The sequence below is a fragment of the Bos javanicus genome, chromosome 18 (assembly GCF_032452875.1).
Source record: "Bos javanicus breed banteng chromosome 18, ARS-OSU_banteng_1.0, whole genome shotgun sequence".
In the NCBI taxonomy this organism is placed as follows: Eukaryota; Metazoa; Chordata; class Mammalia; order Artiodactyla; family Bovidae; genus Bos; species Bos javanicus.
Genome location: NC_083885.1, coordinates 35,517,893 through 35,544,927, shown reverse-complemented (window position 1 = coordinate 35,544,927; position 27,035 = coordinate 35,517,893). Strand labels below are relative to the sequence as shown.

General features: G+C 52.4%; 3 protein-coding genes and 1 non-coding gene across 5 annotated transcripts in view; all 4 read right to left on the bottom strand.

Annotated features, from left to right (window-relative positions):
- PSKH1 (protein serine kinase H1) overlaps positions 1-8,346 on the bottom strand; it is a 39,059-nt gene extending 30,713 nt beyond the window's left edge. Inside the window, exon 1 of the mRNA XM_061387658.1 lies at positions 8,226-8,346. The gene's annotated coding sequence lies outside the window, so the exon portion shown is untranslated. The remainder of the gene's footprint in view (positions 1-8,225) is intronic.
- Positions 8,347-9,192: 846 nt separating this feature from the next.
- TRNAS-AGA (transfer RNA serine (anticodon AGA)) lies at positions 9,193-9,274 on the bottom strand. Its single transcript has one exon. It is a non-coding gene; the product is annotated as a tRNA-Ser (tRNA).
- Positions 9,275-11,810: 2,536 nt separating this feature from the next.
- On the bottom strand, positions 11,811-14,418 carry NRN1L (neuritin 1 like). Its single transcript, XM_061387648.1, has 3 exons — positions 14,054-14,418; positions 13,225-13,357; positions 11,811-13,115 (listed from the first exon to the last, which is right to left on the bottom strand). The coding sequence occupies exons 1-3, from the start codon at positions 14,319-14,321 to the stop codon at positions 12,830-12,832; spliced, it is 687 nt and encodes a 228-aa protein (XP_061243632.1). The 5' UTR covers positions 14,322-14,418; the 3' UTR covers positions 11,811-12,829.
- Positions 14,419-14,515: 97 nt separating this feature from the next.
- On the bottom strand, positions 14,516-25,658 carry EDC4 (enhancer of mRNA decapping 4). 2 transcript variants are annotated; one of them, XM_061387580.1, is made up of 30 exons: positions 25,372-25,443; positions 24,789-24,921; positions 22,902-23,058; positions 22,413-22,524; positions 22,012-22,111; positions 21,553-21,742; positions 21,299-21,446; positions 21,106-21,210; positions 20,681-20,790; positions 20,520-20,603; positions 20,332-20,427; positions 20,133-20,235; positions 19,841-20,021; positions 19,674-19,746; positions 19,464-19,555; positions 19,201-19,388; positions 18,995-19,113; positions 18,757-18,907; positions 18,002-18,435; positions 17,804-17,908; positions 17,569-17,721; positions 17,448-17,484; positions 17,133-17,310; positions 16,871-17,026; positions 16,652-16,767; positions 16,407-16,572; positions 16,134-16,320; positions 15,825-16,044; positions 15,294-15,457; positions 14,516-15,055 (listed from the first exon to the last, which is right to left on the bottom strand). In XM_061387580.1, the coding sequence occupies exons 3-30, from the start codon at positions 22,934-22,936 to the stop codon at positions 14,863-14,865; spliced, it is 3,996 nt and encodes a 1,331-aa protein (XP_061243564.1). In that variant the 5' UTR covers positions 22,937-23,058; positions 24,789-24,921; positions 25,372-25,443; the 3' UTR covers positions 14,516-14,862. The 2 variants fall into 2 exon arrangements, with proteins under 2 accessions (XP_061243564.1, XP_061243563.1); XM_061387579.1 differs by lacking the exon at positions 24,789-24,921 and having other exon boundaries at positions 25,372-25,658.
- Between the last annotated feature and the right edge of the window lie 1,377 nt (positions 25,659-27,035).

Sequence of the window (27,035 nt, the reverse complement as noted above, 5' to 3'; positions counted from 1 at the left end):
AGTGCAGCAGGAAGGACAGGCTTGGGAAGCAGTGGGAAGGGTTCACTTCCGGATGTTTTGAAGTGGGGTGACTGGATGTAGAATCTAATGGTTGAAAAGAGCTGGTCAGGGTCAGAGACTCTGTGACTGCCCAGGGGCAACACCAACCCCTACCTGCAGCCCTGTTCAAAGCCCACAGAAGATCACAGGAAAGGCGGCAGAGAGAGACCCAGGGAGGCTTTGCTGGGGCACCATGAAGGCCACAGAGCACCCACACAGAGACCCTGAGGGGGATCTGAGTCCAAGATGGTGCTAACTGATCCATACAGCCAAGTCTCCCCAGGAACAAGCTTATCTCAGAAACATACTCAAGACCTTGATTACCAATCAGCCCATCAGCGAAAAAGACCAGAGATTAAGTGCTCAGGTCTTAATCAGTATGTCAATAAGACTCTCAGAATAAGACTTATTATCTTTCCTCACAGAAGAAAAGAGTCCTCAACCATCACAAGGCTTTTCTCATTCCAATGCCCAGGAGATCCCATATAGAAGCTTAGGAAATCACGTTTAAACAAAGGCATTTATAAACCACGTTCTTTTTCACAGAAGCCAAAGATTAGGACTTTGGGGCTTCCTTGGTGGTTCAATGATTGGGACTCTGCACTCCCACTGCAGGGGGCTCAGGTTCAACCCCTGGTGGGGGAAGTTGTAAGGTGCGGCAAACAAAACAAAACAAAACAAAAACTGTGGACTTTGGAATTTTGCAGACTCATCTCTTTCTTCAGAGAAAATACAAGACTGAATGCAGTATAGGGCTACAGCTCAGGAAAAAAAAAATAGCTCTTGGGCCAGGATTCCTGAGGCAGAACACAGGCCCAGATCCCTAAGACCACATGGTAAGCAACACCTACCACCCTTCAGAGAGAAGACAAACTGCACAGGTGACCCCAGCACAGCTCCTCAAATGTCACTTCTTCCCAGTGGGGAGGCAGAATCCTACAGCCACAAAATAAATAACTGTCTCCAGATATTTCCACTGGCTCTTATGGTTTAAATGTGCATACCTAGTCTGGTCCTGATGAGAAAAACTAAGGTTTACAAAAGAAAAGGCCTGACTTTTCACTTTAAATTAGGGTAAGCAGGGATCTCAGGTCAGCAGTAACACAGTCAAGGATTATCCCTCTCTGACCTTCCTTCTTCCTTTCTGAGACATCATTTCTCTCACATTTGTTCCAGTTGGAAACATTTCAAAGATAGGCTGATGCTGGTACTCAACCTTCCCAACTACAGACTGAGAGTGGAGGAAAGAGGGTGCCAATTCTGAGAAGGGGAATTGCTGATGATCTCCAGATCATCATAGCTGCTCCACACTCCAATCACACCTGCTAAATTCTCTTTCCACAGCGGTTAGGTGAAAAGGCAAACACAAAAGAGGCTGGCAAAATTCCTGCTGGGAAGCAGGGCAGAGTTTTCCTGTCCTTAGCCCTCTGTGTTCCCAGCAGAGTGACCAGGGTGGCGGTGAATGAAGAAAGTCTTAGGAAGTGACCTCCCAGGAAGGGCACACTATACCAGCTCTCACAAGTCACTATTCCATCTCAAGACACCAATGTCTGTAGAGTCGGTTTCCACACTTTCAACTCTGAAAGTGAAAAGTGAAAGTCGCTCAGTCGTGTCTGACTCTTTGTGACCCCAGAACACTGGAGTGGGTAGCCTTTCCCTTCACCAGGGGATCTTCCAAACCCAGGGACCGAACCCAGGTCTGCATTGCAGGCGGATTCTTTACCAGTTGAGCCATAAGGGAAGCTCTGAGCTGGAGTCAGAGCTTCCTCACAGAAGGTAAGTGTGAGCAGCAGGTGTGCGCACTCAGCACTACTGTCCTCACTTACAGATGTGACAGGCCAGAAAGGCAGAAATTTACCGAAGCCACTCAGAGAGTGACAGCCGACACCAAACCAAAATCTGGTTCTCCATCCAGAGCTCCTTTTGCCAAACCAGAAAGACTCCAGAAGTGCCTGGGGCCCAGCCAAGCTCAGACTCACCAAGTCAAGGCCGTGATCCCTCCTCATACCACTCAGCTGGTGAATCAAAGAACCTTTACCATGGATCTTTTCTGAGGGGCGTGTCTTCTGAAACCTCCATTCCATGCTGGGTCATGCTGCTCACTGCTATGCTCTAGATTATGTTTAGATCTAGATGTAACAAGTCAAGATCACCAGATTTGTCAGCCTCTTGAGAAGAAGCCTCTTCCCTCTTGAGGGAAGAGGACACTTCTCAGATTTCTAGAACTCTCTGGCTCCCAACAAAGTGGTGAAGTCAGGGCAGCCATTCAGTGTTTGTTAACACTGAGCGAAAGGTGGTCTGGTTCTTAGATTTCTTTTGGCTGCAGGGCAACAATTCCAGAACCTCAGAAATTTTCAAGTGACAGGAAGAGGCCAGACTGGCGGTTAGACCAGAGCCACTGTTTCTGGGCATCTGTATAAATGTCCTCAACAACAGAGGAAGCCGATGCTCTTGGGTCTGTTTGGGTCTTACGGATTGTTATCTGAACTCCAAAGCAGTTTGTTCATAAGCTGCCAGACCCATCTGTGGGGAGCTCAGGGTCGTAGCAGGGCACAAGGATAGACCCTGAAAGTTGTCCTGGCCACAGGAGTCTGCAGATGTCTCCCAGGCCGGGGCCCCTAGGCACCCTGTCCTCTTCAGTAACACATAAGATTGTTCTCAATGACAAAGCTTCACAACCTCTTGCCTGCAAAGATCTCTATATTCCGCTCTCGTGTTTTGAAAGGGTATCAAAATGAAGTAGGCAGTTATCTTTCAGGAATCCCAGAAATAAGGAACTGCTTAAAGCTCAACATTCAGAAAACTAAGATCATGGCATCTGGTCCCATCACTTCATGGCAAATAAATGGGGAAACAGTGGAAACAGCGTTAGACTTTATTTTTTGGGCTCCAAAATTACTGCAGATGGTGACTGCAGCCATGAAATTAAAAGATGCTTACTCCTTGGAAGGAAAGTTATGACAAACCTAGATAGCATATTCTAAAGCAGAGACATTACTTGGCCAACAAAGGTCCGTCTAGTCAAGGCTACGGTTTTACCAGTGGTCATGTATGGATGTGAGAGTTGGACTGTGAAGAAAGCTGAGCGCCAAAGAATTGATGCTTTTGAACTGTGGTGTTGGAGAAGACTCTTGAGAGTCCCTTGGACTGCAAGGAGATCCAACCAGTCCATTCTAAAGGAGATTGGTCCTGGGTGTTCTTTGGAAGGACTGATGCTAAAGCTGAAACTCCAGTACTTTGGCCACCTCATGCAAAGAGTTGACTCATTGGAAAAGACTCTGATGCTGGGAGGGATTGGGGGCAGGAGGAGAAGGGGACGACAGACGATGGGATGGATGGATGGCATCACCAACTCGATGGACGTGACTTTGAGTGAACTCCGGGAGTTGGTGATGGACAGGGAGGCCTAGCATGCTGCAATTCATGGGGTCGCAAACAGTCGGACACGACTGAGTGACTGAACTGAACTGAACACAGCACTTACTCAACATTCAAAAAACTAAGATCAGGGTATCCAGTCCCATCACTTCCTGGCAAATAGATGGGCAAACAATGGAGACCATGACAGACTTTATTTTCTTGAGCTCTAAAATCACTGCAGATGGTAACTGCAGCCATGAAATTAAAAGACACTTGTTCCTTGGAAGAAAAGCTATGACCAACCTAGACAGCATATTAAAAAACAGAGACATTACTTTACCAACAAAGGTCCATCTAGTCAAAGGTATGGTTTTTCCAGTAGTCATGTATGGATGTGAGAGCTGGACTATAAAGAAAGCTGAGTGCCAAAGAATTGATGCTTTTTGAACCATGGCTTTGGAGAAGACTCTTGAGAGTCCCCTGGATTGCAAAGAGATCAAACCAGTCCATTCTGAAGGAAATCAGTACTGAATATTCATTGGAAGAACTGATGCTGAAGCTGAAAGCAATACTTTGCCTCCCCCCCCCCCCCCCCGCCATGTGAAGAACTGACTCATTAGAAAAGACCCTGTTGCTGGGAAAGACTGAAGGCAGGTGGAGAAGGTGACGACAGAGGATGAGATGGTTGGATGGCATCACTGACTCACTGGACATGAATCTGAGCAAGCTCTGGAAGTTGATGATGGATGGGGAGGCCTGGCATGCTGCAGTCCTTGGGGTTTCAAAGAGTCAGACACGACTGAGCAACTGAACTGAACTGAACACAGCACTTCTAACCATCACGAGGCAAGTGAGGATAACAGGCAAGAGTCTATTACGTTAGATAAAAAACCCCTGACCCTCACATCATACACAAAAATAAACTCAGAATGACTCAAAGACGTAAATATGAGACAAAACACCATAAAATTCCTAGAAGAGAACATAGGCAAAACATTTTCTGATATAAACTGTACTGATGTTTTCTTAGATCAGTTTCCCAAGGCAACAGAAATAAAAGCAAAAATAAGCAAATTGGACCTAATCAAACTTAAAAGCTTTTGCCCAGCAAAGGAAACCATAAGGGAAATGAAAAATGAAAAGACAACATACTGTACAAATGTATAGACTGGCGACGCATAAGAAAAAAACTGGAGGGATATACACCAAATACACAACAAATTACTGTTTAAAAATGACTAATGTTTGCATCTAAAGACATGGTTCATTATTCACATCCACAATGCTTTAACTTTTAACATTGTTTCATAATAAGAATAGCTACAACTTTCTTTTTGGAATACAGTAACTCAGGATCCTATTGCTTATCAAACTCCAGCTACGCACCACTGCTCTACATGGTAATAATTAGTGAGCAGAGACTTCTGCTTTAGGGCTGAGATGAAAATTTTAAAGTTTGTCATGTCTTCATTTATCCTGACCCACAACTGCATCTGAGACATCTCACCAACTGCCCATCCTATCATCAGAAATACAGCCTCTGGCAATGTACCTGGGGGTCTCCTTCCAAAATGCCAAAGTTCAACCCACAATTATTTCCTGAGCTCCTGCTCAGGGCCAGGAACTCTGCCAGGGACTGTGACGGACAAAAAGAAGGCAGTTATAACCTCTGCTCTCAAGGAACTTACAACACAGATGGTTCCACATCAAGAGTCCCCTGATTTATTACTTTTATGATACCCTGCTAGGCCACTTCCAGGGCAGCAAACTAGAAGGGGGCCCTTTGTGACCATTTTCCTCCAGCAAATGAAAACAGCACATTTTTCTACTTTAGCATCACATGGGATGCCATGGCAACAGAGGGCTGTACCAAGAATTAGCTCAGTGATGATCAAGCCAACACAAATTGGCTTAATACTCACTGAGTAAGATTCTTGGAAGAAAAGAAAGTTCAAATAAATAAATCTTTCTCCAGCTCTCAACAAGCAGAATTGTTTCCTTTCTTTCAGCACTGTATTTCTCAAATACTTCTCTGTGTGCTTCGGGTCAATGGAGCTATTCTCAGCTGTCTAAAAGCTTAAGGGTCAATACCTAAGCACAACTACAGCCAATTCGTACCACATACTTAGGAAGCACTGAAGATCAAAGCTGCCCACATAAAGTGCTCACACTTATTAAAATAAAAACCTAAACCGAAGTCTCACTCGTTTAACTATGAACTTGTGAGTGACAGGGAATCCTAGTGTGTATTAGTTCAAATTTCACAGACACTAGTATCTTCAGAGTATTCCATTCCCAGTGAGGCGCAGCTCTAGCTCAGTGTAAGAAGCAAACAGGTTTCCTGAAAGCTGCACTTTCTTTAGCTCATTTATACAACTTAATAGGAACTGCAATTAGACCTGGACAACATACTGAGTTAGCAAGCCCGCCCTCCTATGAGTCAGCAATCCAAATGTCTTCTAGGGGAACAGCCAACTGCAACTGCCCTCAGTAGAGGCACAGTTTTGCCAAAGCTTTCCTGGATGACTAGAAATTATCTCAACGAAATGTATAACATAAGGTAGCTTCCTACACAAGTCTCCATCTGAAGAGCAAACAGGCTTACTAAGATGAGATCCCCTTTTGATAAGGGATGAACTCTGGAAAGAAGAGCCATTAGTAATAACAGTGGCTTTCATTTCCTGAGTTCCAAGTGTGCTAAGTGTCTTATATAAGGGCTTCCCTGGTGGCTCAGATGGTAAAGAATATGCCTGCAGTGCAGGAGACGGGGATTCAATCCCTGGGTTGGGAAGATCCCCTGGAGAAGAGAATGGCAAACCACTCTCCAGTATTCTTGCCTGGGAAATACTGTGGACAGAGGAGTCTGGCAGGCTATACAGTCCATGGGGTCACAAAGAGTCAGACATGACTGAGCAAGCATCTTATACGCACTCTAACTCCTCTCTCCAACCACATAAAGTAGGTGTGATTACTCCTATTATGGGATGAGCAAACTAGGACTCAAAGAACCTCAAGATATCATCAAAGTCAAGAACTGAACCTAATTTTTTCTTACGCCAAAGCCCATACTTCTAACCACCAAAACAATGAGACTGCAACAGTTGTGTGTGCCACAAGGCACAGCTAGCCCTTCCCACTGGACAAGGTTGCAACCGTTTCCTGGTGTGATGACAAAGATCTTCAAACAAGGAGACCAGTAAAGTCATCTAAGGAGGTTTTTGCTTTTTGAGATATTTTTTGGCTATGCCAACAGAGTCTTAGCTGAGGCACACAGGATCTTCAATCTTCGTTGCAGCATGCAGGATCTTTAGTTACAGAATTTGAACTCTCAGCTGAAACATGCGAACTCTTAGTTGTGGCATGTGGGAATCTAGTTCCCTGACCAGGGATCAAACCTGGGCCCCCTGTATTGTGAGCAAAGTCTTAGTTAGCCACTGGACTACCACATGGAGGTAAGTCCATGGAAGTCCATGGGACTCTCCAGGGAAGTCCCACATGGAGAGTTTTTGGGTTTTTTTAAATACAGATTCCTACCAGGTTCCAGATACCCTGAATAAAAATCTCAGAGAATGAAACTCTTGAGTCTGCATTGTGAAAAACCACCCCAGGAGACTTCAGACCATCAAGGCTGCCAAGGCTACACCATCTATCACATGCATAAACGTGCATGTGCAAACAGGACATACACATTTGCTGTGCTCATCACAGGTCGTGGCCCCTGATATGTGCTCAGGGGCATAGCTGGATTTGTATGCATTCTTAAATCAGCAACCTATCACAGCCAAGTTAGCTTCTATGCCAGCAGAGCCAGACACTGAGATGCAGGCAGAAGACACAGTCCCCAGGCCAACCACCAGATGACACAACACAATAAACTCCAAAAGAAGTCACATAAACTGAAGTACAGAGGAGTCAACAGTTAGGTGTGAAGGGAGGCATTTCCAAGGAAATTAAATCTAAGGTGGATTTTAAGGGACAGATGTAAAATCTCCATACTGGTGGGGGGAAAGAAGAGAACTGCAAAGTGAGAAAATTGCATATCTAAAGCAAAAGTGTATTAAAACATGAAGTTAAGGGCAGATTCACATACTTCCAACACCAAACTGTAAACAGGAGACAGAAGGGCCCAGGTGTTGACCTCGGGGTTATGCCTCTACCAGATTATGAAGAGACCTGAACGTCTTGCTTTAGGCTTGGCCTTTATCCTCTAGATACCAAGAAGGCAGTTTTAGGCAATGAAAGGACTTATTCAGATTTTCAAGTGGGAATTAGCACTTCACAGCTTCAAGGAGAGGGAGTGAACGTGGGGAACAGGATTTCCCCTGATAAAAGCAGAGGGATAACTGGTTTGCAAAGCAAGCGACCCGGCTCGACTTGGGTGTGCTCTTCCCCAGCCTGAACAAGGAAGCGACCAGCTGTCCCCCAGCCCTGGCGTTCAGTCGCAAAGGAGGAGGTGTGGAGTAGGTGCCAGACACGAGAAGGCAGTGAAGACAATCAGGTAAGTTCACCCTGATCAACACCGACTGGTTGGCCAGCAAGCAGGTCAGCTGACCACGTCCACCTGGCCCTGAGACGGGCTACTCAGCACAGCAGCATGTTCAAAGCCAGTTAAGCCGTAGACACTGGGGACCCCAAGCAGCCATAGCCTGGCCTGCTCCGCAGTCCCGTAGGCCCCGGCGCAGTCTGCATGGGCCGAGGACTTCGGGCATGGGCCGAAGGCTCCGGGCTGGGCAGGGATGGGCCCAGTGCTTCAGAAAGCGACCGGAGCTGCAGCTCGTCAGCCCCTCCCGCCCATGGGGCCGTCGCCCTGAGCTGGGCCGCCTCACCTCGCGCGGGCGGCGGGCTCTTCGGCGTCTGAGCGACTGTGCTGACCCTCTCCTGGCCGCGGGTATAGCCACGGCCACCACCGCCGCCGCCATCCTCAGGCGTCAGCGTCGTGGCGTCATCACAGCGCGCACTTGACGCCAAAACAAATCCCAGCCACCCACGGGGCGGGGCGGAGGCGGGCTCGGGAGAGGCGGCTACGCGGTTGGTTGCGCTCCAAGCCTGTCCTGCCAATCAACGTCTTAAGTACAGGGTCATTCTCATTTTCCGGAGGGAGTGTCTCTGTATCTCCAGGTATCTTGACCCTAGGTTTGGGCAGGCACCATGGGTAGTAGGGGGAAAGTTCCAAGATCCTGGTTCACGTGGAGGGCGCTTTATAGTGCGAGGTTGGGGACGTAGTACATTTTAAGAGGTTTCTGGAAGTGTCTCTGGAACTCCGCAAAGGATCGGTCTAAATGTAATTAAATAATCTGTATTTTTTTAAACTGCCGTTAAAATAATTCAGGCACTCAGATATGTTGAATTTGACCTCCATCACAGCGGAGTTGAAGTAGTTAACTTGAGAATCGGTGAAATTAGTTTGGGGCCAACTACAGAGTAACAGTTTTGTTTGTTTTTTTTTTTGTCCGTTTTAAATGTTATTTTGACTGAATTTAAGTATTGATATATCCTATAAAGCAAGTAGATTAAAGAAAAAAATGTTACCATTAACGATTCTATAGGATTAGAATTATCTACTTTACAATCAACTCAATTGGGGGTAGAGAGCAGAATATGTTAATAGATGTCTCAATAAAGGGGTTTTTACCCCCTTTTAAAATAATATTTTTACCATTATTGTTGGGGTGCAATGTGGAACTTTTCACTGGGCAACCATAAAGATCAAGACTGGAAAAGAACCAAGGCAATAAATAGCATTCTTCCTAAACTGGCTATGCCCCAATAGGAATCATCATAAGGGAAGGATACCGTAGTCGGCAGGATTTGAACCTGCGCGGGGAAACCCCAATGGATTTCTAGTCCATCGCCTTAACCACTCGGCCACGACTACTTTCAATTATTAAAAGGAGTGTAATCTCCATACATCTTCCTCATTTCTGTCTTTATTAAAATTTTTATTGAACCCTTATTTCATACATGGAATTGTCTTTGACTGTGTAAGTTAATCTTATACTTTAAACCTGAACATATATTAACACCATAAAACATCACGGTCTGTTTTATATACTAGGGCTTTATAAAAGATTAAAAAATAAAACTTTTAGGGACTTCCCTGGTGGTCCAGTGGTAAAGACTCTGTGTTTTCACTGCAGGGGGCACAGGTTTGATACCTGGTTGGGGAACTAAGATTCCCTGCAAGCTGCTTGGCCAAAATAAATAAATACACTTTAAAAATTATTTCCATATGTCTAGTGTTATGCTTCAAGGAATGAACTTAGGGGCCAAACAAACGAAATTATATCCCAGCTCTGACACTTCCACAGTTGCATGAACTTAAGGAAGATATCTTCCTCTCCCTAAACCCCATGTTGGTTTGTTTGTTTTCCTTTTTAAAAGATTAATTTATTTAGTCTGAACTGGGTTTTTGTTGCTGTGCTTGGGCTTTCTCTAGTTGCAGCAAATGGGGGCTATTCTTTGTGGTGGTGTACAGGCTTCTTACTGCGGTGGTTTCTCTTGTTGCAGAGCAAAGGCTCTTAGGCATGCGGGCTCAGTAGTTGTGGCCCAGTGATATGTGGGATCCTCCTGGACCAGTGGTTGAACCTGTGTCCCCTGCATTGGCAGGTAGATTCCCAACCCCTGGACTAGCAGGGGAAGCTCTAGCCTCATGTTTCTTATTTGTATATTGGGGATAAAAATCCTGACCCCCACAGTTATTGTGAGGATAGAAAATAATATCGAATTCCAAGGTTGATGGGGTTTAGAAATCCACACCTCTGTTTTACAGAAATTCAGTAAATTAATTCAACAGATATTTATCGAGCAAGCTGTGGGCAGGTGCTGGGCTCTGGTAAAGAACTCCAGAGCCCTGAGATAAAGAGGTATGTTGAGGCAAGGGGAACTGGGCTCAGGATATCTAGCCCCCAGATTTTCCCCTGAACAATAGCTATTCCATGTCTGCAGAGCTGCAAATGTGAGAAGCACCATTACCATGATCCTCTGCCCTGGGCAGCTGTGTCTAGGACCCAGTCCGGTTGGCCATCAGCCCACCCCTTCCCTCTAGCTCTGGGATAAAACACACAAAGCTCTTAAGCCCCTGGCCAGAGAGCAGATTCTGTCCCCACCCCCAACCCCATGCATACACTCCAGGTCACTCAATTCCAGGGAAGAGCAGGGACTTAGGGAGCAAAAACCAGGGGAAAGTAGGTCACAGCAGGAGGATGGTAATCCCCTTGACGACTGGCCAGCACTACAGAGCCCCTGCTCCTGGAAGCAGGCTGCTCCTGGCCACCCACCTCGAGTACCTCTGGGAAGATTTTTGGGGTTTGGAGCCCCAGCACCATCTGTCCCAATAGTATGCTCAGGTTAATAGCCCAAAGAAGACATACCCTCCATACTGAAGTCATTCTTAGGCCAAGCTCTTGCCGACGGTGACATTTCCTATGCAGGTTTTAGCGATTCTGTTTTTCATTCCACACACTCCCACAAGTGCATTCTTTATACCCACCCCTATGTTGGGTGCTGGAGACACGAAGAGGACCCCTGGGGAATCCACGGTGGGGAATTCTGACCTAGACCCAGACAGTAACAAGCCAGTGAGCCAGTGCTATCAGTACTGAGACAGAAGAAAGCCTGGGAGCTGTGTGGACCTGAAGGAGGCTTCTGATTCAGCCTGGATTCAGGGATAGGGAGGAGGGGATACTGAACAAGAAGTAGGAGTTTGCCAGGAGAAAATAAGGAAGGGTATTCTGAGCACAGAGAATAGATGTATAAAGATCCAGAGGAATAAAAGTCTGGTGTGTCCTTCCAGAAGATACTGGTGGTCAGCAGGTGTGGTTCTGGGTTTTTTTGACTTGAACTTTCTCCTTTAGGTGAGAAGATGGGTAAGGAATGGTTGGGAGAGCGAAGTGGGGATAAAAGTACAGGTGAAGGAAATACAGGAGCAAAGACAGGGCAGAGTGAGTTAATTGAGGCATCTTAGCTAACTGGAATGAGAGGGTGTTTGGGAAGCCTTGCTGAAGTAGGGCTCCTCTGGATGAAGTAGAGTGGAGGTCTCTGGAGGCTCCTGTCACCTTGGAGCCTAAGCAAGGGACCTACCAGGCCTGATTCTGTCCTAGGGCCAACAACCCCCCAGCACGCGCTTTAGTGCAAACCTGGCCTGACAAGTTCTGGACTCTCACCCGTCCTCCCCTCCCAGCTGATTCCTTGGGCCCCTCTTGTAAAGCCCTCTCCAGCTCAGCCCCACTTCTCCTCCACCATTTGTCACTCTGGCATCTTTACCACCTATCACTCTCTATCATGCTCCTTCTCTGAAACCTCCCCTTACCCCAAGGACTGAGCAGGTAGATCATTCCTGTGTGCTACTATAGACTGGGAGTTACTCAGGAGACTGAATAAACAATCCTACATAGACACACAGCTGACTTACATAGGGCCTTGCAGACAATGAAAAGGAGTTTAATATCAGGATCAGTTTTTCAATGGAGAATAAGGTAGAGGGAGTGAGAGACAGTAGAAGCCAATGAGGAGGCCATGGCAGTGTTCACTCAAGTCGCGTGGGGTAAACTTGGTAGAGGGTCCTGAGAGGGATGGTAGAGGGTCTCCCCCTCTCCGAGGCCTTCTTCTTCCCTCAGGATTCTGCTCATGCTGATTCTTGCTCTTCTTCTCCACCATGAAGAACAGGGGCTCCTCACACATGGCACATTCATCTGTGCATCCAGAAAGTCCTCCGGGATTTCTCTGACCTCATGCAGCACACCTCTTCTCAGAGAACAAGCTTGTGCAGAGCAGAGGCCAGAAGAACCCTCATTGTGACCCAGTTTCTGCCGTTCCCGGTCACCTCAGAGACTTGAGTGTCGACTCCAACAGGGGTTCCCCGTCTTCTGGAACAGGCTCCCCTCAGATGAACCATCACCCCAGAGAAGGAGAGGAAAGGGTACTTAATCTGAGCTTTGTCTTGAAGGCTAAGGGGGTAGTTCAGCAGAGGGAGCATGAGGTGAGATGGTCAGGAGCCTGGAAGCTGGGAGAAGGGTGGACTGGCTGGGGGTGGGGATGGGGACATTCTACCACCTCACGAGGCACCTACAGGCCAGCGCAGGAGGGGCAGGAAGGTAGGAGTGCCAGCCTGGGAGAACAGAGAGAGAGAGACATTCCCGGACAGAACTCTTGGAACCTGCTGGCAGTGGAAAGCTCTGCCCTGCCCCTGGGAAATGAGTGTTTGTGAGGAGAAAGACTGAGTCCCCTGTGGCAGCCTTCGGCCCCGCCCATGTCATCTTGGGGATGTTTCTGGAGGCCTCAACCCCAGCCAAGCGGGCCTCAGCAGAAAGGAAGGAAGGAACTTAGTACAAATATAAATACCTTTAATGAAAGCCAAGTGTGCTCTGAGGAGGCCGACGGCAGCCACCAGAGCAGGGCTGGAGGCGGGGGCATCACTACCCAACTGGACTGGCTAGGCCAGGGGCCCCAGGAGGCAGGCCAGCGCCAGAGCAGCTGCCAGCAGCGGGGGCATGGGGGCCGGGGTGGGCGCTGGCGCTGTCGCCCGCAGGGTTTCCTGGTTGGTCTCTGGGCCCACCCCGCGCTCCTGAAGGCGCACAGGGGTGCCACAGAGAGTGTGCAAGTTATCTGGGTGTGGGGCCCGGCGAGCTTCTTGCTGTAGTGACTCCCACACGGCGGCTGCCTCCTCCGGGCAGCCCAATAGGACTCGCGAGGCACAGGTGTGGAAGTCATTCCAAGACCTGTTAAGGGTATGGGGTTAGGGGAATTAGGTGGGGCAGGGGGGGCTTTGGGATGGGAGGGAAAAGGCTCAGATCCCAAGGGTGATGTTGCCCTCGCACCTGCCCATACCTGCAGACGGTCTCCAGTTCGCCTCCGTGGCCCATGCCGTCTCCCAAGCGGATGAGACACTCAGCAAAGCCCTGGTATATGGTGTCACAGCGGCCTGGGCCCGCTGCAGCTGCTGCCAGGGGAGATACAGGGACTGCGGGTGGGGGTGGAGACTAATTGATAGGATGAGGCAGTGCACCCTCAACCCCCCAACTCCCAGAGGCTTGTTTACCAGGGAGCTTTCTGGGGACGTGACTCAGCGTGAAAGGGGCACCCCAGGGAACCAAGAGGCACACCTGGGGACCACCTGCCACCACCCCTTCTAGGAGGACCCAGACAGGATAGGTAGGCGTGGGAGGAGAAGTCTCATCCCAGGGGTTGGCTTTCTCTGAGTTCTGGGCCCCAGGTCAGGTGAGAACGGTCCAATTGAAGGAGCATGGACATGGGTAATGGGGACAGGGCCCCTGGCAAAAGCCAGTTTCTCTGTAGCCTAGACACCTTCCTGAATACAGGTGTTTCCCAATGGGTCAGGATAGAGGGGGTTGAGATCCAGGCCCGACCCTAGGAGAGGACCTCAGAGATCCCAGGGTTGGTCTGGGAGTCCCACAAGAGGTCAAGCCTCTGCTTATCAGACTGTGGAATTTGGGGGTTCTTCCCTCTGAAACTAGGGTTCAGTTCACACCCCTCACTTTACATCTTTCAGTCACTGGGTCACATTCTTCCCTCCCTGGAGCCCTTTCACCTCTCTACCCTGGCTCTTGGCACTCAGGAAGGCTGTGCCTCAGCTCCCACACAGCCTACACCCAGCCTGTGGGGAGGACGTGTGGACAGTATGGGTCTGGGCACTCACCGAGGGGCGGCAGCAGTAGCAACAGCAGCAGCCCCAGCGCACAGGGCAGTTGCCGGTGGTGACAGAAGCAGCAGCAGCAGCAGCGCATCATCCCCAGCTGGGAGCCTACTAACAGGGCTAGCAGCTTGGAGGGCAGCCCTTCGGCCCAGCCTCCGGGAGGAGGCACTGTGATTGGATGGGGGGCGGGGCTCAGCCACCCAGAAGCCCCACCCCAGTTCCAATAGGCAAAAGAGGAGGGAGGGACTCCAGAGAGGAGAACCAGGAGCATAGTGGGGTGCTGAGCTGACCCCGGGGGGCCTTTGCCTTGGAGATGGAGAGGAGAGATCTGGGAGAGTAGCTGGGCAGATGAGGGTGGTGTCCAGGCCCCCTGGGATGGGTTTGCCTAGACAGAGCTCCGCATAGGGAGAAGAGAGGGGGCAGGTTAAGAGAGGGCAGTTATCAAAGTCACACCAAAGACACATGAAAAGCACACACGTACTCCATTTTATTCCAAAAACATTTACTTGAATTTCTCAATGTTTTTTCAAAAACAAAAAGACCCAAATCGGAGGTAAAAAGGAACATGGAAAATTCAACTTAAGTGGTGTCATAATCTCGGGGGTTATGCTCCAGGCATGGCAGAACCCAAGAAGGCACAATACCCACTCTGGGCCCAGCCTACACCTGCTGGCTACCACAGCCAGTGCTATCCCCGTAAAACTCTCCAAAGGTGGGAGCCTGAGCAGGTAACTGGCAGGCATGACCCTACTTTGGCCTAAGCCTGTCTGTTGGCCTTCAGTGCCACCTCACCCTGGACAAAGCAGGCTTAGCTAAGGGAGGCTGGGGGTCATAAGGCCGTGCAGCATGAGGCTGAGACGCCGGGCTGCTTTGCCAAGTGAGTTGTGTGGCTCCGCCTGCAGGAACTGGAAGAGCTTCTGGCGCACCTGAGCCATGACGGAGCCCATGTGGTCCCGAGTGATGGGGTCACTGTGGTCCAGGTGCATTACAGCCTCTTCCAGGTAGCTGGGGATAGAGGAAAAAGACTGACTACAGGTGGCCTCCAGCAGAGGAGCACGCCCCCTGGTGGCGATGAGGCCCAGAGGGGCTGCTGACAATGGAAGTCTCAAAGCCTGAGATGGGTGGGGGCAGAGGGGACTGGTGGAGAACACCAGGAAGGGGAGTCAGGTAGGAGTGGGAGTCTCTGCTTTGAAGTACTCACCCACCTTCACCCCAGCTCTAGTCCCCGACTATTCCCACTCACCTGAGCTTGAGGTCAGTTCGAGTGCCAAGATCAGAGGCCAGTTGCTGGATGAGAGAAAGGAGTACAGGCTGGGAGAGGGGGCAAGGTGGCTGCCCAAAAACCTGGCCTGGGTCCACTGTTTCACACACGTATAGCACCAGGTTCAGGTCGGCAGCTGTCAGGGCCTGAGTAGAGAAGAGTTTATAGCTGATGTCAAGATGGAATGCCTGCTTGTCTGGCTAGGTGGCCTGGGAGAGGATGACTGCAGAGTAGGGCATCCTGAGGGAGTTGCTCAGGGGCCCAGAGAGCACTGAAGGGCTGCTGTTACTCTAGAGGATCAGGAAAGATTTCTGAGAAAGGTAGTGACAAAGCAAGATGGACTGAGGTAGAAATAAAGGGATCCAGGGTCCAGGCAGAGGGAAAAGCAAGGGAAATGGCCTGGAGGCAAAGAGAACCAAGAAAAGTCTGCTGCCAGACCACCCGAAGTCTGATGGGGAGTGTGGGTCTTGTCAGGAGACACTGGCCTCTACCTGGGCCCAGTGCCTGGCTTACCTGCTGGAAGGCCTGATTGAGGTGGCCCTGCTGCAGCAGCTGCAGGATATGGGCTTGCTGGGCTTGGCAGTCGAGGTGGGCAGCAGGGACAGGTGTGCCGGCGGCTGAGCGCATGGCCTGCATGATGCTAGAGGTGACGGCGGCCTGCTGCTCCTTGAGAGCCACACTCACCTCGCCCTTCACGATGCGCTGTACCTGTGCTAGAATCGCCTCCTGCAGGCTACGAGGCAAGTGAGGGAGACGAGGTCAATATGCGGTTGGGTCTGGCCCTTTCCACACCCACCACCTAGCTGTGCTCAGGCCACCCACCTGCCCACGGCCACGTGCAGCTGGTGCTGCACCTCAGCCCGAACGCTGCCAGACACAGTGGCCGCCATCTGCTCCGTGGCCCCCTGCAGGGTGCCGACCAGGCCCCGAAGCTGGGCCAGCACAGGCTCCCGTGCCTCCTGCTCTCGTGCCTTGCGGCTCTTCATGTGGCTCTCCAACTGCTGCAAGTCTGAAAAGTGACCATGGGAGCCATGAGAGGGACAATGGGGAAAAGAGGATGGCCTCTCCCTCCCTGAGGCAGAAGACCTCACTCACACTCCTGTGTGCCCAGTCGGAAGCTGTCATTGATCTGCTGGAACATGGCCTGGCAGCTCTTCTCGAAGGCGGGCAGGACCACACTCTGGAAGGCTTCCCGGTAGGCGGCCTGCATTGGCCCCTGTAATGTGTCTGCGGCTGCTCGGGCAATGGCATCTGTCAAGTTCTAGGGGTGGAGGAGGGGATGAGTTGAGTCTTGAGCTCATGCCCACCACCCACTTCCCTCATTTTGGGCCCTACAGCACCTTGGACTTGAGCAGCTTAGAGATGTTCTCTTTCATGCTACTCTCCACAGCTGTGAGTTTGGTGGCCACCGAGTTGCTGAGCTGGCCAGCCACGGGCTCCAGACTCCGGGAGACACCTGGGACAGGGGAAGGAGGGAGGGGTCGAGCCATGAGACGAGGCTTGACAGGGAGAGGGCCCTTCGAATATGGCCTGCCCAGAAGTCTCCATGTGAAACTCACATGGAGGAACCGTCTTCTTGATCTCGTCTCGTACGCTGCGCTCCAGCCGCCCTGCCACCGCTGAAGACAGCGCCTGGGATAGCTGCTGTGTCAGCTGCTCCTGCAGCTGCCCACCCCGCTGCTGCCCCTCGGCCAGGGCCCGCTCCAGTCGCCGCTCTGTGCTGTTGCTAAGGAACAGACCCGGAGGAGGTCCCACATCCCGTCCTGGGCGGAGAACATGGGTGCATCCCTGTCCCAGCTGTGCCCTTGCCCCCAAGGATACGCTCCTGCTCGTGCCTTGACTCCAGGGCTCGCTCCACGTGGCCTGTGACGGTGCTCTGCAGGCCTTCAAGCTGGGCGCACAGGCGCTGCAGCAGCTCTTCTTGGCTGTGCCGCAGCTGTGCCAGCTCTCTCTGCTGCTGCCAGATCAGTGCCGGCCAGTCCTCAGGGGTTTCTGCCACCTGCCAGTAATACCAAAAGTCACCTGATGTCTGCCCTGCTCATCCCCCACATCAGACCAGGGGAAGGTCTGGCCACCTCCCCCACCCCCACAGGCAGGAGTCCCAGAAGCAGAAAGGGACTCTCTCTGCTCACTCACCTGGTGCTCTGTGAGCCGGGATCCCAAGGATGAATCCCTGCCATAGGTGAGAAGCACCTCAGGCCATGTCACGCAGGCAGCCTGAAGACCACCCCCTCCCTGGCCCCCGGACCCCTCCTACCCATCGTCCTTTTTGCCCTTTCTCTTGAGCTTGGGTGAGGCCCGAGGGGATCCCTTGGTCTTCCAGTCCTTGGCTGGAAGACGTGGAGTGGGCACTTTGGTGCCAAAGTTCCCTGCAGCAGAGGCGAGGCTGGCCACCTCGTCATCATGGTCACTGGGGGAAGAGGAGGGAGAGAGATAGGCACTTGCCCACTGGCTGGCCCTCCCCGGAGAGGAATGTGCAGTGTGATGCCTACCTTTGCTCGGCACTGGCGTCCTGGCTGTCGTGTTGCTGCAGCAGGTGATAAGGTGGTCGGTGGAAGGCCAGGCTCTTGTGCTTTTCCTGGAGGCCATTCCGGGGGCTGGGGAGGGCCAAGCCAAGTCAGTGGCGGATGACTCTACCTGAAGCCCCTACCATTGGTACACTCCCCCCGCCTACCCTCCAAGCTCCTCACCTCTCTGCCAGGCTGCTGCAGGTCTCGCGAGTGATGTCTGGAGCTGTAGGCCAGACCTGACTGTCAGGGGCTGTGGCCTCCTGGGTCAAGGCTGCCTCCAGGAGGGAAGGGGTACTATGCCGATCCCCATCCCCAGGGACCCCATCCAGGCTAAGCTGGGGGCCGAGCTCGGGCCCTGGCCGGGGCCGTGGAGACAACAGGTGGAGCGCCGAGGCCGCTGAGGCCATGCTGTCTGGCTCCAGGCCCTCAGGAGCAGAGGCGCCAAAGCCACGGGACAGCGCCTCAGATGCAATCTCAGGGATGTCCTGGGACAAGGCAGTGGAGGCTGAGGAGATAACATCGGGGGAGCGGGTGCGGCTGGGGGAAGCCTGAGGCAGCCCCAGGGGTTCCACTTCCTGCAGCTCCAGGGCGAGTGCAGAGGCAGCAGTAGGCACCTGAGGGGACCAAGATAAGACTTAAATGGTGGGAGGTAGGGCTAAAACAAGTATGGAGATGATGCACTGGTGTGTGCAGTGATGAGAGATGGAGCACGGGGGATGGGGACGCAAGTCATAAATGGTCACAGTCAGAAGAGGAGGGGGAAAGAGAGGCTGGGGGGCTGCTCTCCAGGGACACTGGGGGCTAAGATACCCTCAGGGGAAACACGGGCTATCTGAGGCAGAGTAGGACCAGCACACAGGAAACTGGGAGATCGCCCCCAACCTCCCCACCCTCACATGCCTGCCACCCTGCACTTCACACACCCACACACGCACCTGACCAGACCCTTTAGGAGTCAGTTTGTCAGCCGGACCTGGGAGCAGGCCGGGCAGGAGCCCACGTGGGCTTGCCTGCAGGCTGCTGCTGCTCATGGTCAGACCACCATCCAGCTGTAGCTTGGGGCTCAAGGTCAGCTCCTCAGGTGGCCTGGTGGCAGGAGGATGAGGTATAAGTAGACAAAGCCTGGTGCCTCCTGGCACCAGCCCCTGCCCCTCTCTCTGCCCCTCACTTCACCTGGGCAAGGAGGGGTCCACGGCCGAAGTACTGCTCATGGCAGACACGGCTGTCAGAGAGGAGCTGCTGCTGCTGCTACTGCTGCTGCTGCTGCTGCTGCTGCTGGGAGATGCAGCAATCTGGGGAAACATGGAGAATGAGGGCTGTGGCTGTGGAGAGCATCCCCACGTACCACCTTCCTCGAAGCCCACTCCTCCCAAGCACACCTGCTGCAGGGAGGCGCTAGGCGTCATGAAGGCGTCAGGTGTCATCAGCTTGGGCTTCGTCTCACTGCTCAGACTGAGGAAGTCAGCTGGTGCAGGCAACTCCACGATACGTCGGAGGTCAGGCTGGGAGCCATGAGTAGCTGATCCCAGGCCCTCTGAGCCCAGCTCTGGCCGAGACTCTCCAAATGCTGTGGGGAAGGCTACCACTTAAGTCAGATCTCACACCCTGGTCAAAACCCACTTCCCTCTCACCCCTAACTCACGAAAGTCTTCATGGGTAGAGTGCGAGGGGAGTGGGGCCACAACGTCAGGGTTCAGCTGTGGCTGAAAGCGGATCTGGACGTCCTGTAATGCCCTGCAGTATGAGCAGAGAAAGAAAATGACAGTCAGAGGGAGAAAATGACAGTCAGAGGCAGGACGGTAGGGAGGGGCACTGACTGGGAACAGGCGGCCCCCCTCCCCAACACACTTACTTAGTGTGCACACAAAAGAGCTTGATGAGCACACCGGCTGCAGACTCCATTGCACCTGCTCCATGGGTCCCGTCTATAAGGACAATGTGGATGACTAAGCCCCTGACACTCTGTACCTTAGCACTCCCCTGCCTCCCAACACAGACCCCCGACCCTGAGCAGCTCACCGGCCCCAAGGCTGTCATTCTCCTCCTCGGCAGGCAGCACCTCTGTGTGCCGCAGCCGGCAGCGACTCACAACCTGGATACCGAAGCTCAGTACAGGGTGGGTGAGAAGGAACTCAGAGATGGAGCTGAAGCAGGCCCGGCCCTCCTCCTGGTTCTGCAGCAGTTCCATCACGTAGAGGACCTGCACGGGTGGCAAGGTCACAGCTGAGTTCAGGGGCTAGGAAGGCCCCAGATGAGCCACACACACCTTCATCCCCCTGATGCTACCCACTCTGCTCCCACTGCAGCCCACCTTCCGCTGTACATCACTAAGGATCAGGTATTCCGCTGAGAGGTCCAGGCAAACCTTGAGGCTGGGGGGCACACTCACTGGGCTGAAGATATCTGGGGAGAAGCTGGATGGGGGGATGAGGCAGGATAAATGAGACTTAGGATGGGAAGGACCCATATCACCAAGCCTGCCCCTGCCCAGCCCCACAGCCCCTGCTTACCGAATGGTCTGCAGGCAGGTCCAGGACACCGTGCACCACATCTTCAGCTCCCGATTCTGGTCAGCGCCAGTAATGAGGAATCTCCAGAAAGGGACCCTGCAAAGCAGCAAGGCACTGAGTGGCTGGTGGGGCCCTTTATGGTAGCCCAAGGTCCAGCCCACCACCCTCCAGCCTGCCCACTCACTCACTCAGGATCCTGTTTCTTGTGGTTGTCACAGAACAGGAGGCAGGAGAGGGGCCGCCCATCATGAGGCTTCCACTCATGTAAACACCTGCAGTAAATGAGGGGCCCGAGTGGGCGATCTGATTCCCTACCTAGGGGAGCCCAGTCCCTCAGGCTCTGCCTTACCGTGGCTCATCCTGTCCCTCGATGTAGATCTGCCAGAACTTGACGAAGCCATCATGACTTGCAGTAGCCAGGACAGTCCCATCAGGTGAGAGGGCCCCTTCACTCAAGCACTGAGAAGAACCCAAAAAGCCTTGCTTTGCCACCAACTAGAGGTGGGAGCAAGTCCTTCTCAGGTGAGGATGGAAGTGAGCTAGGCTGACCCACAGTGGATCTGCATGTGTGTTTGAAAGACTGACTGAATGGAGCTCTGTGGAGAAGCCCAGATCCAGGGGGGGTATAGCCAGGTCAGGTGTGAGCACCACAGGAGAGGGGTCACTCTATGCTCAGAGGTCCCATGGGCAGAGTGCTGAAAAGCTGTCTGGGCAGCTGTGGGTCCAGGGAATAGACGAGGGACACAATGGGGTGGGGTGAGAGGGCAGACTTACTGTGCTGTGGCCTTTTACCACGATGAAGCCCTGCTTGATCTGGCTGACATCCACAGGCCAGGTGCTGTGGTTGGTGCGGAGCATGTCCAGGTCCCACACCTCAGCCTGGCAGGTACCGGGAGGTGAGCACTCAGCCCATGACTACCCCACTGCTACTAGCCCCTCCCTCTCCCCCCAGGCCCAGCCCCCTCACCCGGTCCTCATGCAACAGGGCCACCGTTGGGCTGCCCTCCTCACAGCAGTCCTCACTCTCTTCAGGGATGAAGGGGCACCAGATGATCCTGCGGAAGTGGTTCAGCGGAGTGCCCTCTGGCTGGCGGATGTGGACCAAGATCTCCTCTCTGAGCAGGGTGTTAAGGGCTAGTCGGAGGGATGATGCGGTGGGTCTGGCAGACCCAGCTCCACCCACTTTTCTCCAGTCCCCCGTCCCACCCTGGGAAAGGATACTGAATTTTGCCATTAATCAGGGCCAAGCGCCATACAAACAGGTTGCCTGCCTCATCCAGGCAGGCCAGCTGTGGGGAATTGAGGTGTGCAAAGGCCAGATCAGCCACGCTGCCTGTGAAGCCTTTGAGCAGAGTCCGCTCTGAAGTGCTGACACTGATCACTCGCACCATTGCTGAGCCGTTGTTGGCAGCTGGAATCAGGAGAGTGGTAGGCCGTGAATAAACTCAGGACCAGGTGGCAACAGACAGGCCCTGCCCTTGCCTGCCTCTCTGCCATTACCAGTCTGAGGCTCAGTTTTCTCACTGAGCTCCAGAGGGCTGGGCAGAGCTGGGGGCATTGCAGACGAGCCTGCCATCACACCTCTACAGTCTGAGGGGGCTGAGTGACCCGACGACCGCAGAGCTTCCCCTCTGGGGCTTCAAGCAGAACATGTTCCTCCTCTGTACTGCTCCTACTCACCCCGAATAGCATAGGCCAAGAAAGAGTTGGACACAGCAATCAAGTTGCCATAGTAGTATTTCTGCTCCCAGTCATACTTGGCGACAGGCTGAATTTTCACCTGAGAACCAAGAGTGAGGAAGGTCACAGAAGTCAAGGGCTGCGGTGGCTTTCCTGGAGCTGAAGTAGCCCCCAGCATGCCTGGGGACAGGAGAGGCCATATGTGCAAGCCCAGCCTCCCAGTCACAACTCTTAGGGTCAGATTCCCACAAAGACTTGGCAGCCAACACTGGCTTCCTGAGACTGGGGTACACTATCTGTCTGTTAGGATAGTCCCCATAAGAACTGGCAGCATGGAATAAGGGAGGGACAGCCTAACTGTGCCCCAGCCATTATACATGCCACAACATCTTGGTGCCCACCTTGTTGCTCCCCCGTGCCTTGCTCGAGATGCTAGAGTCACTGCTGGCCACAATCTCCACCTCCTTGGCCAAAATTCCAATGCCAGTGGAACTGTCGTCTCCTAAGAGGCAGCTGGAGAGAAGGGTGCACAAGCATGACTCTTGTTCACCCGAAGTCTCAATGGGCAGGGTTGAGGGGAGAGGATGCAGCCACTCTGGTGAAAGTGTCAAGCCCCAGATGCCCTGATCTGCCTGATTCACTGGTCCCCAAATCCATAGCTTCTCTTGCTCACCTCCCTCCTTGGGAATGGTTCTACTTCCATGCTAAACCAGGAGCCCAAATTTCAGATAGAGGCCAAGCCCTTGTCTGTGGCCCTCATCCAAGTGAAGCATTCTACCCCAGGCTGTCTTGCGGGGAAGCAGCAGAGACTGCCGGACCCTCTTCCCCCACCTTATGCCTTTAGTTAGCAAATACCTCAAAGACCCCACTACCATCTCCCAGACACTCACATGACCTGCTTTTCCTGCAGGTTAATAGGTGGCATGGCTCGGAAACCAGGCTTGTTTGTTGAAGCACTGTCACCTGAGCAGAGGGGGTCTGGGACCAGGAGCCCATTGAGATCTCCATTGTAGGCATTAGATGGTCGTTGGTTCTCTGCACTGGGGCCTAGGGGCAGAAAGGGCCACTCTGACGAGTTTGTTCCACCTGCCCACTGGCCTCTCCTTCTGCAGGGTTCCATTCAAGAATCATGAGGTGCTCTAGGAACACTCAACAAGGCACGTCAGCGGGGAGGAGGGCCCTTTGTTCAATTCATTCTATAAGCACTGACGGTGAACCCAATGTATGCTAGGATCAAGGATGAGCATGAGGCTCTTCTACCTGGGGGAGGGGTGTAAGTCATCAAGAACCCTCTGTGGCCAGTTAATATTTAGGCCTGGATCAGTACACAAGGACTCTGCGTACTTGAAGAAGGGCAGAGAAATAGTCAGGACAGACTTTACAGTAGTAGTGTGGCTGGAACACAAACATGGGAAGGATGCAGGGAAAACAAGGCTGCAGAGGTCTCAGGAATGAGGCTGGGGTGCTTTGATTTTCCCTGTGGTAATGAGAGCCACAGAAGAGTTTTGAATGGGAAGGTAGCATGATCTGCTATGGCCAGAGGACTGACTGTTCTAAAGTGACATGTAGGATAGTTTAGAATCCAGGTGAGAGATATCAGGACCTGGACCAAAGTAGTGGAGGAGCTGGGGAAGAGAGGATGGGCTCCTAAGGCATGGAAAGACATGATTAAGATGTGGAAGAAAGGAAGGAAGGAGACTGCCTCACAAAGACATGAGCTCAGAAGAAACCACTATGGACGTGAAGGAGCTGGCCAAAGAGGAGAGAAATTATGAGGCAGGGTGTATGAGTAAGACAGATAGCATTTCAGTTGTTTACCATTGGTTTTACCATTAGCTGTATTTCAAGCAGTCTCATAGGCTCAATCACTACTCCAAAACTCCCAGGTGGCAAGGAGACTAGGGCTTCATATTCAGGAATCTGGCAAGTTTCTAGTCACAAAATAGCCTGGGATCTCACATTGTCCTCCAGTAAGAGGAGACAAGCAAGTACTACTTGGCAAACAGGGGAATCAAACATCAATCTAAGAGGAAAAACCTCAGGCCACCTCACTTGCATCAGAGTGAGTGATGCTAAGAGGTAAGGTGACCACTCTTCCTTCCAGGGAGGCTAGTATGAGGGCAAACAAGCTACATGTTACCCATGCCAGGCTCCATCAAACATTTGTGGCAGTTAAGAAGCATGAGAGGGCCACGCCAAGCCCAAGAGTCACGGGAGCACACACTCTAGGCCTGGGGAAAGGGGTTTCAGGCAGCAGGTGGATTTTCTCAGAGATTAGAGGTTAGCTGAACCCAGCAGTGGGGACCCCTGCCTGTGTCCAAAAGGGGCCAGTTTGGGCTTTTCAGCAGGTTTAACAACAGGGTCTGAGGAAACACAGTCCTCAGCTCTGGGTGCTGCACATCCACACCACCATCACCAGCCAGTCTCTCGACCACTACAACTTTCCACAGGTCTCTGAATCTGCCATGAAACTTTAGTACATTCACACATGCTATTTCCTCTCTGTAGAAGGTCTTTCCTGACACCCCAGTCCCTCTCCCTATTACAAGACCTGGCCTAAATACTGCTCTTCTCTCAGCTGTTCTCAGGCATTGACCAGCCCCTACCCCACCCACTCCATCCTCCTCATAGAACCAAAACACTTCTCTCTCTCAATGAGAAGAACATTATATTACACCTCATTAACTCTGTGGCCTAGGAGCTCACTGAGGGCAGGAGGAGCTTTGGAAGTACCACTGCAAACCCAGGTAAATTAGAAATGAATGGAGATTAACTACCGCTTGCAAATGTTTGCAGCCTGATCCAATCAGCACTGTGCAATCTGTGGTTTGCCTTAATCCCAGAGAGCACACGGGAACTGGTTGGTCATCTTCCTCCAGAAAATCAGTCTTAAAATCGCAGGCCTAGAGTCTGCATTCCAGAAGGAAGGGCGAGTTGCTTTGGTGCTCAGCACAGCGCCTAGTTCAAGACCCAGAACTCGGTGTACAGAGCCCAGATTAGCCCTGTGAACTATGGTAAAAGGGTAGGGAACCCGGGCCAGTCCCAGGAACACTAGAGACGTTGCTGCCAGGACATCTGGTGGGCTTTGCGGATTCAGAGAAGAGCCCTCACCTTCAGCCGAGATGCTGAAGGACAGGGCAGAGCGGCACGGCTCCGGGATGGGGAAGGATCGCATCCTGGGGTCTGCGCACTTGGGTAAGCACACCCCTCCGACCCTCCGATCCTCCGACCCTCGTCTGCCCTTACCAGATGGAAGGATGCGGAGCTGGTCCTGAGGGACCCCAGGGCCATGAAGGCAGCCAAGGCCCGCGCCGCCCTTCTGACCGCTCATGGGGGCCCACCCCCACTGTCCCGGCTCACCTCCCGCCGGCCGGTCCAGCTTGAGGATGTCCCGCAGGTGCTGCGTGGCGTCCTCTATGTCGATGCTCGCACAAGAGGAGGCCATGGGCCCAGTCGCCGCCTGAGTCCGCGCCGCGTTGGGTTTCACTGCCGCCGCGCACAGTCCAGCCGGGCACAACCCCGCCAGGGCCAAACAGCGGGACGCCGGTCACTATACTCGACCCACCCGAAGCTCACAAACCGCCGCCCGCGCTGCGTCCCTGAGCCCCGCCAACCCCACCAACCGCCTCCACTTCCGGCCCGCCCGAGCTTCAGCTCCCGGAACCTGAGCCGGGAGGAGAAGAAAGGTTCCGGGCTCGTGAGGAGGACGCTTCGCCCCTCCAGAAGCCCGCCTCTGCGCTAATAGGGTGGGGAGAGTTCCTTGGGGCTGAGGCAGAGCAAATGTCCACCTTCTGGACCGCTCCAAACCCTACTTGCTTCAGAATAACCCGCCCAGTCCATGTCCACTCCCAAAGCATGGACTCATGATGGGCCTAGACCGGGTCAACTCTGTGGCCTAAGCCAAATCTCTCACATACCCCAGAACAAGCTGAATTGGCAAAAATTTAGGTTTCTACTTTAGGAAGTGGGTCAGTGTAACCCAAGGCCTGAGCGGGCGAGCGTGCTGTCGCGTCCGATTCTTTGCGACGCCATGGGCTATAGCCTGCCAGGCTCCTCTGTCCATGGGATTTCCCAGGCAAGAATTCTGGAGTGGGTTGCCATTCCCTTCTCCAGGGGATTTTCTAGACCCAGGGATCAAACCTGTCTCCTGCATCTACCTGCATTGGCAGGCGGATTCTTTACCACTGAGCCACCTGGGAAGGTCTGAAGGGACCTGTTAATTCACGGACCCAGGAATTGCAAGGGCAGAGATGGTCTCACCACAAACATCACCTTGTTCCCTAATGTCTCCCAGCATCCCTCTGCATGACCTTGCACCATCAGGTAAAAAGAAAGAAACCATGGTTTACAAACACTTCTTTATTGCAGACATTTCAGGCACAGGTACATGGAAAAGCTGTATTGCAAATTTTATACAGGGTGGTTTAAGAGGCAGCAGGTTTCTACCTCTCCCCAACCTCTATCCCCCAAATACAGAGCAGCCAAGAAACTAGTCCCACTGAAACCTCCTGAGTATGCTGTTATTTCAAACAGCACACCATCCAGCCCAGTGCCCAGCATAGCTAGGCTACCAGTGGGGGTCTGAGGAAGTTCCTGGCTTCCATCCACAGTGCAGGAGGGAAGGGGGCTGTGCATAACAGGCAAAGCTGTGGTGCCCTCACCAATCCTAAAACCCCAAACAGGTAAACAGACCAAATCCTGGGTTTGGTTCTGGTCTGTGGTTGCTACCTTGCCATCAGTTTTACACCACCAGTCTCAGGGCTAAAGGGCTGGATTTGTATTGATACTAGGCAAAGTCTGTCCCCAAAACTAAGGAGGAGAAACTGCCCCAACAGCTGAGATTTCCTGGGATTTGAGGATAGTAGTGTGAGTTTGTGTTTGTGGTCAGGGAGGGAATAGGAGAAGGCCTAGAGATGCCTTGCAGAGGTCTCAGGCATGAGAAATCCTACAACCTGAATTCCCTCAAACTCAGAATGCTTTCAGTTTTAAATCTATACTCCAACCCAACTGGGCCTGGCTCTGGG

Bases quoted from the DNA above. Each gene is read 5' to 3' on its own strand.
- EDC4 (XM_061387579.1), bottom strand. From the start codon at position 25,456: ATGGCCTCCTCTTGTGCGAGCATCGACATAGAGGACGCCACGCAGCAC. The intron at 20,604-20,680 runs GTAAGGCAGAGC...CATTTACTGCAG, and splicing joins GAGGGACAGGATGAGCCACG to GTGTTTACATGAGTGGAAGC. The intron at 17,311-17,447 runs GTGAGTGAGCAG...TATTACTGGCAG, and splicing joins CCCGGCTCACAGAGCACCAG to GTGGCAGAAACCCCTGAGGA.
- NRN1L (XM_061387648.1), bottom strand. From the start codon at position 14,321: ATGCTCCTGGTTCTCCTCTCTGGAGTCCCTCCCTCCTCTTTTGCCTAT. The intron at 13,358-14,053 runs GTGAGTGCCCAG...CCCCACCCGCAG, and splicing joins GCTACTGCTGCCGCCCCTCG to TCCCTGTATCTCCCCTGGCA. The intron at 13,116-13,224 runs GTATGGGCAGGT...TACCCTTAACAG, and splicing joins GAACTGGAGACCGTCTGCAG to GTCTTGGAATGACTTCCACA.